Source organism: Myotis lucifugus, unplaced genomic scaffold (genome assembly GCF_000147115.1).
Source record: "Myotis lucifugus unplaced genomic scaffold, Myoluc2.0 scaffold_0, whole genome shotgun sequence".
Lineage (NCBI taxonomy): Eukaryota > Metazoa > Chordata > Mammalia > Chiroptera > Vespertilionidae > Myotis > Myotis lucifugus.
The window spans coordinates 594,111-616,584 of NW_005871048.1; the positions used below are offsets into that span (position 1 = coordinate 594,111).

Consider the following 22,474-nt stretch of genomic DNA (forward strand, 5'->3'; position numbering starts at 1 on the left):
CCTAAACTTAATAGGTATTCAAACCAATGGAGAATATGTTGAATAGTAAATAAATAGAAAAGAATATAATTCTATCTGCACTCTAGAGTATATACATAAAAATCAATGTTAGGAAAATTAAAGACCTAAATGTAAAAAAAAAAAAAAAGGAAAACTTCAAAAAGAAAATACTGTTTTTATTTTGGGTCAGGAAAATATTATTTAAGATATAATAAAAGGCACAAATCATAAAAAAAATTTATAAATTAGGTGATATATAAATAAAACATTTCTCCATTACAAAAAGTCCCATAAACATAGTTTAAGTCAAGATATAGACTGGAAGATTATATCTGTAACATACATAATTCATACAGAATTAGTACTTACAATAGAAAATAGTTGTTATATGTATCAATAACTCATTCATTTTCCTTGCTGCCTCGTATTCCATTGGATACGTTTGTTTAACCATTCTCCCATTGTAGAACATTTGGGTTATTCCCAGTTTTTTACTATTATGAGTAAAGTTTCCATGAATACTCATACATAGGTTTTTATTCATTTCTCTGGAATAGCTGCCTGTATGTGACTGCTGGGTTGTACAATTAGTGGACATTTAGTTTTATAAGAAACTACCAAATTATTGTCCAGAGTGGCCTTACCATTTACATTCCCATCAGCAAGGTCTGAGAGGTCCAGTTTCTCTGCACCCTCCCCAATGTTAGTTTTAACATTATTTTTTATTTTATCTGTTGATCTATTCATTTCTAAAGAAAGATCTAATTCAAACCTGGAAAAATGTTAAGATCCTGTAGAGCTGGATGTTGGGTACACAAAAAAGTAAAATGTGCATAGGAGGTAGGAAAATAAGGCAGATAACAAGGGCAGATGAGTCGTTCAAGAAGTTGTCCTATGAAGGAAAGGAACCTGACAGAGTTGTAGCTGTAGGAAGAGGTCATGGAAGAGGCAGTTTATTCAGTGGAGCAGATGTGATTATGTTTATATTCTGAGAGAGAGAAAAGGGGGCACAATCTAAAAGATGCAGAAGGAGGTAGCAGTAGCAGATAGATGTGTCACATCTCCTGAGTAGAGAGAGCAGGAAGTGAGGATGGGTGCAGAGACTGACATATTTCCTGATAAAGAAGTGAATGTTAAGAAAGCTCCTGTTGATTAGGAGGTGCTGCCCCATCCCTGGCCTGGGAAGTGAAGGAAGAAAGATGAGGTAAGAAAGATGCCTCTCCCAATCTCAAATGTCCTACACTTGGGGAATGGTGCAAACACACAAAAAGATTGCCCAACAGCATTTCCAGCCTCACTGGAACTGTCATCCATCCGTTCTAGAGACAGCAGTTCATACACTCAAATATTTACTCTTATTTAATAGCTAGTTATTTCATTATTGCCTCCTCAGCAACTTATATTCCTACTAGAGGCCCAGTGCATGAATTTTGTGCACCAGGAGGAAGGGGAAGTCCCCCCAGCCTGGCCGGGACCCCTCGGGGTATGTCGGACTGCCTCTCGAAATCCGGGACCGCTGGCTCCTAACTGCCTGCCTGCCTGATCACCCCTAACCCCTCTGCCTGCCTGCCTGCCTGATTGCCTTTAACCCCTCTGCCTGCCTGCCTGATCGCCTCTAACCACCTCTGCCTGCCTGATCCCCCCTAACCGCCTCTGCCTTGCCCTGCACCTGGGACCCAGGATTCCCTCCACCAGCTAGTCGCAGGCACCCAGGACCCAGGCCAGCTTCGCCCGGGCCGGCTGCAGCCACAGGGGACCGTGGGCGGGTGGCTTCTCCCGACCCGCAGCTGCAGGTGCCCAGGACAGCAGGGCGGGCGGCTTGTCCCTCTCCCAGGCCGCAGCCTGGCTGGTCCCCATTCCTCTCTCTCCAGTGTTGAGTGTCTGAGCAGTTCCGGCACAAGGGTGCGAGGGTGTGATGACCATTTGCATATTAGCTCTTTATTATATAGGATTGTCTGAGTTTGTGTTTTGATGAAATTTTTTAAAATCTTTAATCTGCTTTATTACAGTATAATTTATATACAATGAAATAGTCTTGTTTGAAATGTGCAGGTCAATGAGATTTTTTGTTTTGTTCTGTTTTTAATCCTCAACCAAGGATATTTTTCCATAGATTTTTAAAGAGAGTGGAAGAGAGGGGGAAAGACAGAGATAAATATTGATGTGAGAGAAACACATCGATTGATTACCTCCTGCATAAGTCCCAACCAGGGCCCCGGGCCAGGGAGGAGCCTGCATCCTACACTATCCACTGAGTTTTAATAAATGTGTATACCCATTAACTGTCACCACAATCAAGAAATAGAACATTTCCAGCACCTCTAAAGATTCCCTGTGTCCCTTTACAGTCAATTTTCCTCATCCACCTCCAGCCCCAGGCAAGCACTGATTTGCTTTCTGAAAGTGGGTATTAGTTTTGCCTTTTCTAGAATTGCATAAAAATGTAATCATACAGTTTGTACTCTTGTATATGGCTTCTTTCACTCAGTAACATGCTTTTGAGATTCATCCATGTTGTTGAATATCAGTAATTTTCTCTCTTTTATTGATGAACGGTGTTCCATTGTACAGATATGCTACAGTTTATCCATTCACCTCTTGAATATTTGGGTTGTTTCCACTTTTAGCAATTATGAATCAAACTGCTGTTAATATTGGGGCATAAGACTTTTGTAGACAAATATTTTTGTTTCTCTGTGGAATTTTTTTACTACTAGACTTTATGAATTATAACTGTTTTAGATTTACAAAGAAATAGAGCAGATACTACAGAGATTCCCCTATCTGCTTTCCCCCATAATTTCTCCTATTATTAACATTTTATATTAGTGTGGTATGTTTGTTGCAATTCATGAACCAATATCGATACATTAATATTAAGTCCATAGTCTATTTAGGTTTCTTTAGTTTTAACCCAGTGATTTTTCAATGGTGAGCTGCAATAATTTTTAAAACATACAATACCTAACTAGTCAGGGGCACTGACCTTTTTTCCCTTAGACTGTCAAACAAACAAACAAAAAATAACAGCCAACATAATAGCTGTCCGGCGTGAATGAATCAAAATTAAAATAGCATTTTTTGGTGTGTCACAGAATTGTAGTAATTAATTTGTGTATGTCACAGAATTGTAGTAATTAATTTGTGTCTGTCATGAGATGAAAGAAGGTTAAACATTGCTATTTTATTTTATTTTTTAAATATCTTTTTATTGATTTCAGAGAGGAAGGGAGAGGGAGGGAGGGAGAGAGATAGAAACATCATCAATGAAAGAGAATCATGGATCAGCCACCTCCTGCACATCCCCTAGTGGGGATCGAGCCTGCGACCCAGGCATGTGCCCTTGACTGGAATCGAACCTGGGACCCTTGGGTCCACAGGCCAACGCTCTATCCACTGAGCCAGACCGGCCAGGGAAAACATTGCTATTTTAATCTAATGTCCTTTTTCTGTTCCAGAATCCCATCCAGAATCCTGCATTACATCTAGTCGTCAAAGTTCTTGGTTGTGACAGATCCTTATACTTTCCTTATTTTTGATGACTTTGACAGTTTTGAGGAGTATCGGTTAATTATATTGTAGTATTCCTCTCTATTGAAATTTGTCTGATGTTTTTCCTATGATTAGAGGTGGGTTATGGTTTTGAGGAAGAAGGTCACGGAGATCAAGTTACATTTTCATCACATTATATGCTACCAACGTGATTTATGAGTGTTGATTTTAACCTGGCTGGGCAGTGTTTCTCCACCACAAAACTACTCTCCCACACCCCCTCCTTCCACACTGGGCCCTCTGGGCAACGCTAGGTACAGCCCACACTTAAGTAGTGAGGGATTATGATCTCCACTGTCTGAGTTTTTTGTAACAGAAATTATTCTGCTCATGTTCCTTCCAGAATGTAGTGCTAGGAAGAGAGAGTTTCTTTCTCCTGGCTTGTGTACCCTTCTTTATCAGAGAAGAACTACACGATCCAGCTTGGATGCTCTTTTATTGCCTGGCCTGTTAGTAAACTGAGAGCTCAGGGGTAGGTTGATTGCAGAAAGTCCAGGTTCCTGATAAGATTTTCTCTTTCTTCCATCACTTTTTTCTGATTCTTGATTGTAATGGCTTCATTATAAAAGTGCTCATTGTATTGTAGCTACCTCAAACTCTTTTAGGACTTAGGCAGAGTAGAAATGATAAGTCAGCCATCATATCCCTATACTGGATTCCAGTTTTCACCTGCTCAGCCCCCTCAATGCTCACTCTTGGTGTTTCTCCAGGAAAGTGACAGACAAGGTGCTCCCTCGGGGCATTTCTCCAATCCAAGTCAGAAGGGCAGCCCCAGGAAACAGCAGCCTGGGTGAGTGGGGCTGGCATTTGCTGGGGGCCGGGCAGGTGTGGGGTGGGGAATAGACGTAGGGGGTTTTAGTCCTTGACTGGGAGTTGAGCCCCAGTCCTCCTGCCAGGGCAGTATGCATAATGGTTAGTAATCTGTGCTGTAAAGTCAGACTTCTTGGGTAAAAGTCCATCTCTGCCAGTCACTATTCTTGACCGTGGGTAAATTGCTTAACAATTCAGGGCCTTCGTGAATAGTACTTCGTGGACTTTTGCAAAAAAGTAAATGAAATGATGTACGTAAAGCACATAGAAGAGAGCCCAGAATTTTATAATAATAAATGTTAGTTGTGTTCTGGTTTTTCCTTTTCTATAGCCCTACCCTCTCGACCCCCGTGCAGGCCTGGGCTCCCTACCGCAAAGCCCTCTGGCTTCTACCACGGGCATGTGTGGCACTCGCTGTCCTGCTCCAGCCGCTCCTTTCCCACTGCTAACAGCATCCTGGGCTGCCTGGCTGGTCACGTCGTCCACATGATGGGGGACTCCACGCTTCGGCAGTGGTGGGAGTATCTGCGTGACACCGTGCCCTGTGAGTGGCCCTGTGGGGACAGGGTAGGACCCCTGGTAAAGCTGTGGTTCTCCTATTACCTAAAACCCAAGTGACTTCTGTGGAATGTATGTTGTTTCCTCAGCCTCTCCCGAGTTAAATGAACACAATCCCAAATCTTCCATGTGCACCATTTCTCTAAATAGTCAAGATGAATGGAGAACAGAAAATTGTCACAGGATGTGTGAATAACCTCCCATTTAGAAAAGAAAAACAAACACAGCATCTCTATCAGTTATTTTAAATAAAATTATATCCAAGCAGCCAGTACCTAATACGAAGTTACTACAAGTCTCGAAGATATCTGAGGAGTGGGAAGGTAGAACCGAAAAGCTAGCCTGAATGACAGCTGGACTGGGCCCACTATTCAGTGGTCATATTGTCTGTGAGCTCAATTGTAAAGTTAGCAACAGACTAGTTGTGGCTCCTGCTTGCCATGTTTTTTGAGGACAGTCCACCTAAGCATATTATCTCTGATCTCAGGTAGTTCAGATGCGTTCTTGTCTTCCTAGAAGTTTAGACATTTTTTAAAAGTTTAGAAATTTGCCATATTGTCATCCTCAGTCACTAGAACTAATTTGAGGCTCTTTATTTAAACATTGAGGTGTAATTGACAAGTCACAAATAGAATATATTTAAAGTGTACAATTTAGTAAGTTATAACATATATGTACACCTGGAAAACAACCTCCACAAAAAAGATAATTAACATATCCACGTGGCAGAAAACTTTTCTGGTGGCCCTTGCTAATCCTTGCCTTCTACCCTTCCTCTTCCCCAGGCAACCACACATCTGCTGTCTGACTTTTCAGCTTAATTTGCATTTGCTAGAACTTTATTTAAGTAGAGCCATACAATGTGTACCCTTTTTTGTGTGTGGCTCCTTTCATGCAACATAATTAATTTTGAGATTGATCCACATTTCTGAGTGTGGCAATAGTTTGTTCCTTATTTAGTGCTATGAAGTATTCCATTATATGCATATACCATTATTTGTTTATCCATTCATCTGTTAATGGACTTTTGGGTTGTTTCCAATTTTTAGCTATTACAAGTAAAAGTGGCTATGAATATTTGAGCACAAGTCTTTTTTATTATTATTATTTCAGAGAGGGAGAGGGAGAGAGATAGAAATGCCAATGATGAGAGAGACTCATCGATTGGATGCATCCTGCACGCCCCCTACAGGGGATCAAGCCCGCAACCCGGGCATGTGCCCTTGACTGGAATCGAACCCCGGACCCTTCAGTCTGCAGGCCGTCGTCGCTCTTTCCACTGAGCCAAACCAGCAAAGGCTGTGCACAAGTCTTTATATGGGGATATGCTTTCATTTCTCTTGAGTAAATAATACCTTAAGGCAGTGGTTCTCAACCTTCCTAATGCCGCGACCCTTTAATACAGTTCCTCATGTTGTGGTGACCCCCAATTTCATTGTTACAAATTGAACATAATTAAAGCATAGTGATTAATCACAAAAACAATATGTAATTACATATGTGTTTTCCGATGGTCTTAGGCGACCCCTGTGAAAGGGTCGTTTGACCCCCAAAGGTTGAGAACCGCTGCCTTAATGTGAGATGGCTAGATCAGATGGCAGGTGAATACATATGACTAACTTGTTAAGAAACTGCCAAACCGTTCTCCAAACTAACTGTATCATTTTATATTCCCACCATCACTGGATAGGACTTCTAGTTCCTATATATTCTCACCCACACTTGGGAATGTCAATCTTTTACATTTTAGCTTTACTAATAGGCATTAGTGTTCATAATGGCCCATTGAAGCATTTTGTACAATGGCTGCTTTTAACATCCTTATCAGATAATTCCAACATCTGAGTAATCTTGTTGGCATGATTGTCTTTGCTCATTCAACTTGTGATTGCCGTGGTTCTTGGGATGATATGTAATTTTCTATTGTTTCCCGGACAGTTTGGGTATTCTGGTGTGAGACTGTGGGTCTTTGTTCTTTTTAACAAGCATTCACACTATTTGGGTGTAGCGTGCAGGCCCAGGTGGAGTGTATGCTCAGCTCGCTTTGGGGCTCTGTTGCTACCACCCCAGGGAAAATGGAGAACCAGCTCCATGGCCTTGTTGCCACTGGGTGAAGGCGTCATTTCAGCTCCACACCAGGGACAGGCGGGTACAGTGCCAACTAGCATTTCTTCACTCCACCTTTTTCTGCCATGCTGCTGCCAGGTGGCAATGGAAACTCATCCCTCTTGGAGTCAATTTTATTTTAATCAATGTATACGTTACTTTGAATTCTTTTTTTCCTATTTCTATTGCATAATCTATTACTTTTATTATCTGTAAGTATAGATTTTTCATTGCATTCTAAAAACAAATTACTTTCTGACTAAAATGACAGATACTACATGCCTACAGCAAATTCCCCTCATGTTCCACAATATAGCAGAAACACTCCACGCACCAGCAAGCACAAAAACACCATCCTTGGCCAAAAGGCAGAGCCAGTCTCCCTCCAGCCCCCGGCCACAGATTACCCATCCATCAGTCAGTACATCATCCTGCTCTATGTGTGTTTCTATTTAAAGACATCCCAGTTAATATATATTGTTTATTAACATTGAATTCATCGCCAATAGCAATAGAGGTCATTCCTTAAGGAAGCTTATCTAACAGATACATTATCTCCATAAGGCATAGCTAGTGCTTTGGCACTAAGGCTGTGGGCTATTTTAAACAGCAGGGGCCACAGAGACAAATGGGGACTGTTCTCATTCCTCACGGGGATCTGAAGAAAAGAAAGAACATGGGGGAAAGGCAGAAAGCAGCAGCTCCTCCGACTCCAGCAGTAGCGATGAAGATGCCAGCAGCTCCAGCTCATCTTCCTCGGGGGACACCTCTGACTGAGACTCCAACTGAGCTTTGTGCATTCCTGGATGGCGGGACAGAGAACTTCCCAACAGAAGTCTTTGGCATCTATGTACATTGAAGGGCTCTTCTCCTTGACCCTTTTTATTGCTTTACTTCTTCCTTCCGTTCCCCTCCTCCTCCTCAATACAGAGTAGGATGGGTTGGGAAGCGGGGAATTGGGACAGAACTCTCAATATCAGGTCCACACACCTGGGAAGAGAGGTTCCTGCTGGGAGAAGAAATATATCTGAGCTTTTTTGGGTCCCCCTACACCAGTGATGGCGAATCTTTTGAGCTCGGCGTGCCAGCATTTTGAAAAACCCTAACTTAACCCTGGTGCCGTGTCATATATAGAATTTTTTGATCTTTGCAACCATAGTAAAACAAAGACTTATATTTTGATATTTATTTGATTTTCGAGAGCATCTCCAGGAAGGCCTGCGGGGATGGTGCCTCCACATTCTGGAAGGTGTTCTGGACTCTGCCGAACAGGATGAAGTTTTTCATCTCCAGGTCGATGAACCCCAAGTGGTTCTCATCGAACAGGATGAAGACTCCAGGGAAGCGCCCGGGGCAGGCGAAGGGATCTAAGGTACCCATGTAAACGCCATAGAAACACATCCTGCAGGTTCGGGGGTAGTTCTGGTCTCTTGAGCGCACGCCCACTGGCAGAACAAACGGAACAGGCTGCTCCTCCGCAGCTGCAGCCCCGGACTTCCCGACGCTGGGCTGGGCAGCGCTCTGCCAGCCATGGCCCTGGCTTTCCTCAGTTCCTTTTTCTTGCTGCTGCTGCTGCTGCTCCCGGATCACCTGCTCGTCAATCTCCTGGACCACGCGGGAGAGCTCGTTGAAGTTGCGGAAGATCTCGCCATTTCGCAGCTGGATGCGGCGCATGAGGTGGATCTCTAACCTCTCGATGGAGTCTCCCGTGATCTTCGTGACCCTGGCATACTTCCCATGGAAGCTGAGCATGGCAATCGTTAGGCCGAAGCCATCGTATTTGCCGTGGAAGAGGCCTGGCTTGATGAGGTCGTCCAGGTGGCTCGGCGGGAGGTAGACGCGGCGGTAGGTCAGGCAGCGATATGGCTGTCTGTCCTCCTGCGACAGCATCACGCGGCGGTGTGAGGTCAGGCAGTCATAAGGCCGTCTGTCCTTCTCCAACAGCACCAGAACCCGTTCTCCCCTAAGCGGCGTTGGTGAATCCTTTTGTTGGTCTCTCTTGATCCACTGGATGCTGAACCTGTCCTTCTGAATCTGCATGTGGCGGCTGTAGTAAAAGCTATAGATGTTGTCCATGTACTCCACCGTGGCTGACTTCCTCTCCGTCAGGCGAATTCTAAACCAAGGCTCGAATTGCACTGGGCCGTACACATGGGTGTTCTTGGAAGGCCGGCACGTCCAACCAGTAATGCCTAAGCCGTCCACCACTACATTCAGCAGTCTTCCATAGCTATCATCTAGCTGCCACAAACCCAAAATGTTTCTGTATGAGAACATCTTCGCATAGACTTCTCGATAAGACATACCGATCTTCTCCAGGTTCTGCAAGTTTTCACGCATGCCATACTCCTCCCGGCAGCGCTGTCTCCAGATGCTGTCGGTGTGCAGGATGTGGTGGAATTTGGTGCAGGCCTGGGCCAGGCTGGCCAGGTCGGTGCCGGGGAGCGAGGCGAAGATCTCCACCAGCAACTCCACCGGCAGGCCCTGCAGCGAGCAGTGCGGGGGCGGCATGGGGCTCGCGATTCCTCCACTCCCCGCACAGCACCCCGCTGCCATGCCCACCTCGAGGTGCTTTTCTGCCGGGGCCGGCTTGCCCTCAGCCCCTGGGGTCTCAGCTGGGCCCTGGAACTCCTGAAGACACTGCTTGCCGTCGGCCGCTGCCATCTCAGCTGGGCCCTGGGACTCCTGACAACACCGACATTCCCGGGAAGAGCCCACGCCGCAGAGGCAAGCGCACTCCTCCATGCTCCGTGCTTAACAGCCACTACAGAGCCGGCCGCAGCCACTCAGCGGGGTTTTAAACTGGCTGGGTCCGCCCTAGCGTCCAGCCACACCCCCCAGGGCCTAGCCACGCCCCCTCAGAGAGGAGCCAATCGTAGGACTTTAAACCCAAACCCATTAAGAGTTGTCTTCCTTTCCCAGTGCCCCTCCCTGTCCTCCCGCCCTAGCCTCAGGCAGTCATTAACCTGCTTTCTGTAGGGAGATACCTCCAGGGATATGGCTATGGGGGTGGGGGGGGACATTTCACAGAAATGAAGTAAAAAAAAACCACACAACTGTGGTACATCTACACAATGGAATACTACGCTGTGGTAAAAAAAGAAGGAACTCTTGCCATTTGCAACAGCATGGATGGAACTGGAGAGCATTATGCTAAGTTAAATTAGCCAGTCAGAGAAAGATAAATACCACATATTCTCACTCATTTGTGGAATATAGAGAACAACATAGACTGATGAACAGGGACAGATCCAAAGAAAGAGAAACAGCGATCAGACTATCAATCCCCAGAGGGAAAGTAGGGGAGGGTGGGGGTAAGGGGAAGAGATGGATCAAAGGACTTGTATGCATGCATATAAGCCAAACCAATGGACATGGACAACAGGGGGATGAGAACATGAGGGGGTGGTTGGGGGTTAATGGGGGGATGAAGACACATTTGTAATACCTTAACCAATAAAGAAATTAAAGATAAAAAATAAAATAAAAAACATTCATGAGAATGTTTAAAAATCGGACCCCTCGTACATTGCTGGTGGACATGTAAAATAGCGGGGCCACGTTGGAAAACGAGAGTCACCCGATGGCCCAGAAGTTCCACTTGTAGGTGCATATCCAAAAGAAATGGAAACATGTTCACACAAAAAAACTTGTACACAATGTTCATAGCGGCGTTATTCATAAGAGCCTCAAACCGGAAACAACCAAAATACTCCTCAACTGGTGAATGGGTAAATAAAATGTGGTATACCCATACAGTAGAATATAGCATACATAAAACTTTAAAATGTTATGCTAAGTGAAAAAAGCCAGTCACAACTAAGAAGTCTTTAAAGAGAAACACACCCAAAACAAGACGATGCACCCACTGATGGATGGGCAAGCCACGACCAGAGGCTGGAAGGAGACCAGCTCTGCCCCCCGGCCAACAACAATGCTCTAGCACTTGCCGGTCCGCAGAGTGCCGCTGCCATACCACAGGACGTGAAGGGGACTTGCCACAAGCATGCAACATCTGTCATTTTAGTCAGAAGGTAATTTGTAAATTGAAGGTTATTTGTATAATAGAAAGTAGGCATGAGGGTATTTTCTCTAAATCCCATACTCACCAGAGTCTCCTGTGAGTGTCCCACCTCTGGAAGTTCTGTGGATTTCAGGGTCAGTAGGAACACTCTGTGCTCAACTGGCAGCTCCAACCTCAGTCAGTCTGCCCTGGAGAAGAAGTGAAGTGTTGAATTCTTTATATCAAAGACCCAATTAGATATTTTATAAACGGAAATATTCCTTAAAAACCCTCAGTCGATGGAATAAACAGCAGAACGAATACCACAGTAGAACAGATTAGTAAGCTAAAAAATTATCCCAGAATTCAGGTCCTCTCCCTCATCGCTATAGTATTCTTTAGAATTTTCTTTCACCTGTTATTGTTAGTAATTCTTTATATTCACTTTCCCTGTTCAAACGAATGTGTGATTTTTTTTTCTTTCTCCCGGTTGGACCCTAACTGATACACCAGGAATTCCTAATAAATCCATTTTTATATTCCTCTTATTTTGCCATAATAAAAAAGCCCTAGAATTTCAGTGGCTTGACACAATACAAGTTTATTGTGAACGCACCTAAAGTCCATTGTTTGAGGGCAGCCTTCCACACCGCTATCCTCAAAGCTGGGAATCTGGGACCCAGGGTCCTTTCATCCTGTGTCTCCACTGTCCCTAGGGCCTCCCAGAAGGCACTGCTGGATCCTCTGCACCCAAGCCAGTGGTGAAGAGAGAGAGAAAAAGAGGAAGAGGGAAAGTGAGAATGGAGGATTGTATAGGGTGTTTTATGTCCAGGCATGGAAGTGGTATTTACTGCTCTAGCTAGCCTCCCCTTCCCATCTTTCCAAAGTATTTATTTTAGCCATATCGGTGAACGGTGTTTATGTTTTTATAATTATGTAAATATTTTTCTCTTCATAGTCAAACTAATATTATGATTTAGTTTCATAATTTGTTTTTGTTGTTTTTGTGGTAATATGATTTAGTTTCATAATTTGTTTTGTGGTAATTTGTTTTCCTGTCTCTTTCTCTCCTTTCCTGCCTTCCTTGTTTTTCATTAATAAATATTTATTGAGCACCTATGATATCCAGTTTACTATTATGTTCCTAGAACAGTGTTCTAGGTTCTAGGAACATAATAGTAAACAAGAACAAAAATATCCAGAACAAAAATATCAAGATTCCTGTTTTGTTGTGCATAAACTGGTGGAAAGACTCAGACACTGTGACACAATAAATATACAGACGTTTCAGATATTAAAAGGCTTGTGAGAGCCGAAATTGGTTTGGCTCAGTCGATAGAGCGTTGGCCTGCGGACTGAAAGGTCCCAGGTTCGATTCCGGTCAAGGGCATGTACCTGAGTTGCAGGCACATCCCCGGTGGGGGATGTGCAGGAGGCAGCTGATCGATGTTTCTCTCTCATCGATGTTTTTAACTCTGTTTCTCTCCCTTCCTCTCTGTGGAAAATCAATAAAATATATTTTTTTTTAAAAAAGGCTTGTGAGAAAAAGTAATGTGAAGGTTAAAGATGGTGAAGAGGAAGAAGCGAGATTAAATGGTCAGGGGAAATGCTTTTGAGGCAGTTTCATTTGAACTGAGTCCAGAATGATAAGGAGCCAGATATGTGATGATCTTGATACAACCCTCTGCCTCTTTTGCAACTACACCTGTGTCCCTGAACACACCTGGAGCAAAACTGTCCCGTCATGCTGTTCTCATTGATCAATGCATGACCACTAATGTCTAGGAGGTACTGATGCTGCACAATAATCACAGTAGTTCTCAAAATGTGGCCCCAGACTGGCTGCATTGGCAGCACCTGGGAGCTTGTGAGAACTGGAGTCTCTGGCCCCATCCCAGACCTCCTGAATAGGAAATTCCGGGGAGGAACTCAGTCTGTTTCAACCAGCCTCCAGGTGATTCTGCTGGGCTCCGAGGTCTGGAGCCTCTGCCCTCGGTCCACTGAACCACTCTCCTCAGTGAGATTTCATTTTCTTCATCCTCACACTCAGCTGCTAACCTTGTATATTTTCTTGAACAAAACAAAGCAATCGGAAGTGAAATTCCAGACTCCCACCACATCTCCTCTCCTACCGGCATCGGTACTAGTATCCTCTGTTTTCCTACATGTTTTTGAAAGTGAATTCTCCATGTTCCTATCCTTGTACTTCAATTCTAGATCTATTCAAGGACATCTTGCCTACTAATTTCCCCTCTCCCTCCTACATCACCTTCCCCAACAGCATTATTTCCATCACATTCCCATCAGCATATACATGCTACTTTTTACTTTAATATTCTAAGTGTTTGAGTCAATTACAGACATCTTGACATTCTACCACCAAATATTCCAATGTCTTTTAAAAACAGAATCTTTTAAAACATTACCCAAATAAGATAATCACAATTTAAAAAATGAATAATACTTTCTGAAATCTAATATCCAGTTTATAATCAAATTTCCTCCATTGTCCTTCAAATTCTATACAATAGTTTTTTCAAAGCCAAGATCCATTCCAGGATGTGGTTGTTTTGTCCCTTAATTTCTTTATATCTAGGCCAGTCCTTCTTTTCTTCACTTTCCTTTATGGAAAAGTCAGGGCCAGCTGCCCTGTCAAATGTTCCACCTTCTGGATGTTTTTGATTGCTTCATTATGGTGACATTTAGTTTGTCCTCTATTTCTTGCATTTCCTATAAACTAGAATTGAAAGTTCAAGGCTGGATAGATTGAACTTAAGCATGTACATAAATGATGTAAATTCTGTTTGCATAGTATCTGATTGTTTATCAATCATTAGTGATGAGAAGAATGACCACTGGATAAGGGGATTAAGGCTGATCCCTCCACAGTGCAGTATAAGTGTTACCAAAGGGTGGTTTTCTAACTCTTATTGTTCTTTGTATACATATTGGCTGGTCTTTTATTTATTTATTTTAAAATATATTTTATTGATTTTTTACAGAGAGGAAGGGAGAGGGATAAAGAGTTAGAAACATCGATGAGAGAAACATCGATCAGCTGCCTCCTGCACACCCCTTACTAGGGATGTGCCTACAACCAAGGCACACACCCTTGACCAGAATCGAACCTGGGACCCTTCAGTCTGCAGGCCGATGCTCCATTCACTGAGCCAAACGGTCAGGGCTGGTCTTTTATTTTTTTAAAAATGCTTTCTCACATTGACTGGAGCTAATAGGCTAGTTTGAAAGATAGCTTCTCCCCAAAAGGCAAGAAAACATTAAACTATCTTTAATTACCAATTTACAAAGAAGAGAGCTGGTTTAAAATGGTGACAAATGACTATTTTTTGAGTATCATTATAGATACATGGATTTTTACAAATTTGGTTTGTAATTGGCCAATATTTTACTATAAAATCATTCTTTTCTCTAAATACTTTCTTTCATCATTTTCTCTAATATTCAAATTTTCACAATCTCTACCAAGGTGGTTCCTATGCCCTTTTTGATATACCTCCAACATTAGAAAATTTCCTTGATTTCTGGCATGAGGTATTCCAAGTTCGCTATGTACTATTCTGCCCAGACTTGGAATTTGTTGATTCTTTAAGGATTCATGGTAAATGAAAAATTAATAACTGGGTACTGTAAGTATTCATTATTATTGGGGTAACATTGTTTCTAGGCCATTTAACATTCAGAAGAAGATGTAGATATATGATTGATAGATGATAGATAGCTACACTAAAAATCATGAATTCATATTGATATTTCAAATTTATTATTTTTAATATATTTTATTGATTTTAGAAAGAAAAGAAGAGGAAGAGAGAGAGATAGAAACATCAATGATGAGAGGAATAATTGATTGGCTGCCCCCTACATGTTCCCTACTAGGAATCAAACCTGCAACCCAGGCAGGTGTCCTGACTAGAATCGAACAATGACCTCCTGGTTCATAGGTCAACGCTCAACCACTGACCCACACTGGCCGGGCTATGCCTTTGGTTTTTATAGTTTTGTCAACTTATTAGGCACTTCTAAACAATATATATGAATTTTGCCTGATTTTCAACTTCATATAAAAGAAAAGGTACGCTGTAAATCCTGTTATCACTGGTTTCATTTGCTTAATATTATGTATTTAAGATTCACCCATATACTTTCATGTAATTATAGTTCATTCATTTTCACTGTTATATGGTATTTCATTGTATGTTTACCTCATATACACTACACTTTTACATTCTATTGTTGATGGGACTATCATGAAAAATGCTGCTATAAATATTTTTTGTGCAAGTAACTACAGTCCACATGAGCATGTGTTTCCGTAGGATGTCACGTCGCAGTGGTTTTGCTAATCAGAGAGTAGGTGTGTGTGGAGACTTTTTGGATTCTGCCAATCTTTAAAAAGTGGTTTTGCTGGTTTACTCTTTCACAGGCGGTTCTTTTTTTTTTTTTTTTTTTAAATATATTTTATTGATTTTTTTTACAGAGAGGAAGGGAGAGAGATAGAGAGTTAGAAACATCGATGAGAGAGAAACATCGATCAGCTGCCTCCTGCACATCTCCTACTGGGGATGTGCCTGCATCCCAGGTACATGCCCTTGCCCGGAATCGAACCTGGGACCTTTCAGTCCGCAGGCTGATGCTCTATCCACTGAGCCAAACCGGTTTCGGCACACAGGCGGTTCTTGTTGTTCCACATTCTTGCCAGCATTTGATAGGATCAAATGTTAGCATTTGGAAAAAATTATGTATGTGAAGCAGTGGCTCCTGTGGTTTTCATTTGAATTTCTCTGATTAGGAATGAGAGAACACCTTTTCTATTTTTTAAAGTTTTGGGTATTTGGATATATGATTGGCTTGGCACCACTGACGGAGAAGTTCATCCTTTCCCCATAGCTGTGCAGTGCATCTTCATCATAAATTGGGTGTCCATATGTCCCTGTGGGGGCTCTCAATTCTGTTTAAGGAATCCATTTGTCTATACCAGTACCAATACCACCCAGTCTTCAATACTATAGTGTGGTAATAATTTTGGACTTCTGGTGGACAAAACCTACATTTTTGTTGTTTTTTAAAGAGTCTTGGCGCTTTTTCCCCCCTTTGTGCTTCCATATGGATCTTTTAATCAACTTGTGGAATTGCAAAACAAAAATTCTGTTGGGGTTTTCATTGTGACTATATTGAATCTGTAGTTCAATTTGGTTTCTGCTGAGATATTTAAAAATGATATATCCTTTCTACTAATACTATTTTAGTTATTAATTCTAATATAATGGCATTGTGACCAGAGAACATATTTTTTAAATTTTAAATATTTTGAGATTTGATGAGACTCACTTTGTGGCTCAGTAAACAATCAGTTTTGTAAATGTTACACATATGTAATCTGCAATTGATAGCTTTATTGTCTAAACAGGGCCGGTTTTAAAATCATGTCATTCAAATCTTTACATCATTATTAATCATTTGTCTACTTATTTTACCAATTACTGAGAGACAGATATAAAAAACCTTCCAGAATGATTGTGAATTTGTTTTCCCATGTAGTTTATTTTGAAATTTGCTATATTTACTTAATGCCATATTATTAGATGTATAGCTATTTAGAATCATTACAAATTCCTGGCAAATTGAACTTTTTATCATGAGGAAGAAACCTTTCTTATTTCTAAAAATTATGTTTCCTTAAGGTCTGTATCAACTTTCTTTGGTTACTATATGCATTGTTTATCATTTTCTACTAGATTTGGTTTGAATCAGAATTCAAACAAGGTGCACACACTGTATTTGGTTAAGTTGCTTACATTTCTCTTAATGATTATAGAGCTATCCAAATTATCTATTACATATCAGGTGAGTTGTAATAGTTTGTAATTTTCAATAAATTGGTTAGTTTCATCTAAGATGTCAAATTTATGTGTGTAAAGTTGTTTGTTGTATTTCCTTATTATACTTTTGATATTTGTAGTGATAGCCTCTATTTCATTCCTGGCATTGGTAATTTTGTCTTCTCTTACTTTTTTTAAAAATTTCTTTATTGATTTCGAGAGGAAGGGAGAGGGAGAGAGAGATAAAAACATCAATGATAAGAGAGAACCATTGATTGGCTGCCTCCTGCATGCCCCCTACTGGGGATCGAGCATGTGCCCTTGGCTGGAATCAAACCTGGGACCCTTCGGTCTGCAGGACAATGCTCTATCCACTGAGCCAAATCGGCTAGGGCTCTTCTCTTACTTTTCATTTAACTTCTTATATCTTCAATCAAGTGTGATTAGATAAGGATTTATTTATTTATTTATTTATTTATTTATTTATTTATTTTTACCAAATTCTACTTTGGCTTTGTTGGGATCTTTGAAACAATAGGTTGATGCCCTTCATTTCATCTTTAAATATTTCTGGGAAATTCTCAGCCATTCCTAAATATTACCTCTTCCTATTTTTCCCCCTTCTCTCTGGGATTCCAATTAAATTATGTTTTATTTTTGTCATTCTGTTCTCTGTGTCATCTCTCCTGTGCTTTTCATATTTCTCCTCTTTACTTATTCTGGGCTTTTCTTCCCAATCTGTGTATCAATTCTACTACTTTTCCCTTCAGTTGTGTCAAATCTGCTATTAAATCCAATCATTGATTCTAAATTTTAGTTACTGTATTTTCTACTTCCATAATTTTTAGATAACTCTTTTTAAAATCTCCAATATCTCTTTTTTAGTTTCTAGTTTATTACTGAGATTTTAAAATTAGACTTTTATTTCCTTGAACATAGTAAGGATACTTGCTTTTTACAATCTGTAACTGATAATTACAGTATCTGGAGGTCCCATAGGTTCCCCCCCTACCCCCCATTTTCTCTTGTCCCTGCTGTGTTTTGTTTTGCCTCATCATATGTTTTGTGATATTTGATGGTTTTTCTGGATGTTTATTTGACAAAATACTTTTATGTATAACGTAAGACCTAAGGCAATGTTATCTTATTCTGAAAAAGAGTTTTCTGGCAGATAGCTAAGAGTGCTTACAGTTCAGGAATAAGGTTTGAAGTTTTGTGGGCCATCCAAATAATCCTTGGAAGTACAATACACATCCACACCCCGAGTATAGTTCTTCAGTTTCTAGCCCGGTACATGGAGTGTTACACTAGGTTCTCTCCCTTGGTGAATATTAAGTTCCAATCCCCATTGCTCCAGCCTATGAAGCCATCAAAAATACATATCTGGCCCTGACCGGTTTGGCTCAGTGGATAGAGCGTCGGCCTGCGGACTGAAGGGTACCAGGTTCGATTCCTGTCAAGGGCATGTACCTTGGTTGCGGGCACATCCCCAGTAGGGGGAGTGCAGGAGGCGGCTGATCGATGTTTCTCTCTCATCGATGTTTCTAACTCTCTATCCCTCTCCCTTCCTCTCAATAAAAACATATTTTAAAAAATACATATCTGCCTTTCAGTGAACTTCTATGGATTGGTAAATGATCCAAGTCAGTTTTTTAAAATATTTTTTTATTGATTTCAGAGAGGAAGAGAGAGGGAAAGAGAGATGGAAACATCAATGGTGAGAGTAAATCATTGACCGGCTGCCTCCTGCACCCACCCGGCTCGATGTGCCCTTGACCACAATCCAACCTGGGACCCTTCAGTCCACAGGCGATGCTCTATCCACTGAGCCAAACCAGCTAGGGCTCCAAGTGAGTTGTTAGAGTCTCAGCCAAAAGCAGAAAGTATTTCACTAAAGTTTTTCTCCTTGAGTGCCAAAGGACTTTGATCCATGTTCACACCAACTCTCTCTTTCTAAACAGGAGAAAATAGAAGTTTAATAATTGTGCAAGGGGAATTCACATAGGCATGACAAATTCATGACATGACAATCTCCAACGACAGCACACCACCAACTCTTGAGAATGGCAAAAGCAGAGCTTCATATCTCTGCTATCTTTACTCACAAATAACCACAGTCCAGAATCAGTCCTAATCTATCTCTTTAATCTCCTATGCTTTCCTTCTTCTCTCATGATAATTTTTAAAACTTTTTTCATTATTTTTTTCAGTTGTTTTCATCAGGGTATGATGGGTATCACAATGCATCATTAGCAAAAGGGAACACATAGCATAGCATATTCTGCACCTTTCCCCCCACTTGGTATATCTGAGATATATCCCTTTATCAGTACATTCTGTTTTATTGCTGTATAAGACTCATTGTATGAACGTTCCTTATTTCTAGACACCTGGTCCTTTTCAAATTTTTGCTATTATAACCAATGCCACTATGAATAAACTCATCATACGGTGTTTGTTATTTGTTGAAGAAGTTCTATAGGATAGACTCCTAGTAGTTGTATGTGTCAAATAGTAAATACAAAGTAAATTATTTGATATTGCCAAAAGTCCCCATGTTATATGCCCAACAATAATGAACAAATTAACCTCATAGCTTCAACAGCCTATGTTGTTTGGTTTGGATTTTTGTTTTAATTGAATAAATGAGAAATATAAGCTATTCAACTAGAAGCATTTTATTATGTTGACTTTCCTATCACTACTTGTAATTGTTTTCCTCTTATTTTTCTGGTCTTTCCTTCTCAATCTCCTCCTCCTCTACCCATTATCTAAATAATAAAATTTTTTGAAGTTATTCTTGGACCCTCTTCTTCCTTGTTATAATCTTCTTAAATGATTTTGCCCATTCCTATGGCTCTAATGCCATATGTAATTATAATGAATTACAAATTTACCTTTCTGGTCCATACCTCTCTTCTGAACTGCAAATACCAAGTTGATATCTCCATGTTAATGCTCTCAAGCATACAAAAATTCAATATAGCACTAACTTTTGGATCACTGTCCTCCTTCTCCAGTCACTAAAATATAATTCAGACTTCCTAAAGCATAGTAAGTATCATTATCTCCCAATTGCTAAAACCAGAAATTAGTATCCAATTAATTTTCTAATCCTGTCTACATAAAAAAAATATATGTTTCAATGATTCAGGATGAATAAGTTCTAGAGAGCTAATGTACAACACCCTCTGCCTCTATCATTACTTCTCTCCATCGTGGCCTGTTAAAAAGTCCTTTAAACTGGGCTTCCCATTTCACTTCTTAGTACCCCTGCCTCCATCCCAGGTTTTCACAAAGGAGCAAGCATGAGCTTTTTAAAATGTAAGTTGCATCATGCTACTCACCTTCAACGGACTCTAATTTTCCTTGGTACAAAAATAAAAATCGTTGACATGATGGTCAGGGACTATATGACCAGACTGCACCTATATCTCTAACCTCACCTCGTGCCATACATTCTGCTCCAGGAGCACCATCCTTCTTTAAGTTCCTCAAAATCTCCATCCTCCCTTCTACACAGGAAATCTCTCTCTCTCTCTCTCTCTCTCTCTCTCTCTCTCTCTCTCTCTCTCGACAGTAAGCTCCATGAGGGCAAGGACATTGGTCTCTTTTCCACATTGTATACAAAGGTGCCAGAACAGTGCCAATTTGTACTTGTAAAGATTCGTGTAGCCAAGAGTTATTAAGAGCCTGAGCTAAAAGTTGGATGCGAGAGTTAGACATAGGAAACCTTAAAAATGAATAATAAATAGGATTTGATGAGTTATTTGACTTCAGATTGAGACACAGAGAGGTATCAACTATGACTAAAGGCCTCCCCATGGAAAGCTAAGGAAAAAAGAATAAAACATTAGAAAGTCACCAACAACAATAGCTAACAGGTGTGGGGCAGTAGGGGGAGGTTCAGGATGTGGAGAGAGATTTGTGCAGAAATGGTAGATTTATTTGCCAAGGCAATGTACAAAGTTCAGGGCCATGGCGGATCATTAGAGAGAAAATATTGATTGGGAAATTGGAAGTGTGGAATCGAAACTCAGCAAGCCATTAGCTCTTAGTCAAAAACTGAAGAGGTAGAAATGAATGAATTCCCGAAGTTATAGATAGTAAGGAAGAGCGGATGATAATGACAGAATTTTAGGGAATGCCTCATGTACACAGTGCAAGGGAAATATGAAGCAAATAGTTGAGCAAAGAGTGACCAGAAGGGTGGGGGAATGGGGTAATGTAGTGTTACAGAAGGCAAGCAGAGGTTTGTAAAAGAGGTCACCCAGCAGAGGGAAGTCAAATACCGTAGAGAAATAAAAGCACATGGAAGGATGGTAATGAGATCCTTGGCAACCTTGAAACTTGGGGGCGGGGGTGCATTAGGTTTTAGAGACAGAATGCTTATGTCCTGGGAAGTGGGGACTAATATTTTCATTTGTACAAGAGGATGGTACACAATCCCATATTAACCTTTAAACGTCCTCTCTTGTCCTCCCTACAGCCCTGAAGCCGGTGGATCTACACGTCACGTATCAGACAGGGCTCCTGATGGCCGTAGAGACCACTCGGAACCATAAGTGCCTGCACTGGCGCGGCCCACGGCTTGGCCCCTGCGCTCCCTTCCGCACACCAGTGCCCTCCCTGCACTCCGTGGTCCAGGGAGCTGGGAGGCCTGGCTGGGGGCCCCACACCGTGGTGGTGCTGGGGCTGGGCGCACACTTCACCACCTTCCCTCCATCCGTCTTTGCGCAGCGACTGGCAGGGATCCGGGCAGCTGTGGCTGCGCTGCTGGCCCGGGAGCCCCACACTCTTGTGGTCATCAAACTGGCCAACACTGGCTACAAGTCCGTGTATGGCAGTGACTGGTTCACCCTCCAGGTGAACCGGCTCCTCCGAGCTGCCTTTGCTGACCTCCGTGTGGCCTTTGTGGATGCCTGGGAAATGACCTCCAGCCTGGCCCTGCCTGACAGCATCCACCCAGTGCGGCTCATTGTCCAAAACGAGGTGAACTTCCTCCTCTCCTTCATCTGCCCCACCTGAGCGCTGCTGTGGATTCTGGGGCTTTGTGAATGGAAGCCATAGGAATTGTGAAGAGGATCAGAGTGACAAGGGACTCCGAACTAACAATGATCCAGAGAAGAGTGGCTACCCCAATGTTTAATTACTGTTAGCCCTGGGAGACAATCCTTGTGTACATTAATGAAAGATTTTACATAAATGAAATATTTTACATACCTTCTTTTAAGTTCACTTCGGGGGACATTTTTACTGGTGTGATTGCAGATTACGCAGTTGTAAGTAATAATACAGAAATCTCTCATGCACTTTACTCAGTTTCTCCCAATGGCAACATCTTACAACACTATATAGTGCAGCACGGTATCCTGCCCAGGATACTAACATTGACACAATCCCCAATCTCACAGACATGTCCCTAGTTTTATGGTACTCATGTGTATGTTTTTAGTTTTTTGAAAGTTTGTCATTTGTGTGGGTTTGTGTCTAATTCATTAGCATCTGTTTTGTAGCCCTGCAAAGGAGATTGGACACGGTCATGGGTTTATACGAAGTGGCAAATCTAACAGGAGAGCCCTGGATAAACTAGAGTCTCAATGGA

At 41.7% G+C, this 22,474-nt stretch overlaps 1 protein-coding gene across 3 annotated transcripts in view; it reads left to right on the top strand.

Annotated features, from left to right (window-relative positions):
- Positions 1–22,145, top strand: part of LOC102427567 (NXPE family member 3-like) — a 62,671-nt gene extending 40,526 nt beyond the window's left edge. For all 3 annotated transcript variants that reach the window (XM_023759223.1, XM_023759196.1, XM_023759257.1), the window contains 3 exons: positions 4,263–4,342; positions 4,694–4,906; positions 21,359–22,145. In XM_023759223.1, the coding sequence (XP_023614991.1) occupies positions 4,263–4,342; positions 4,694–4,906; positions 21,359–21,897 (832 nt within the window). In that variant the 3' untranslated portion in view covers positions 21,898–22,145. The remainder of the gene's footprint in view (positions 1–4,262; positions 4,343–4,693; positions 4,907–21,358) is intronic.
- The last annotated feature ends 329 nt before the right edge of the window (positions 22,146–22,474 follow it).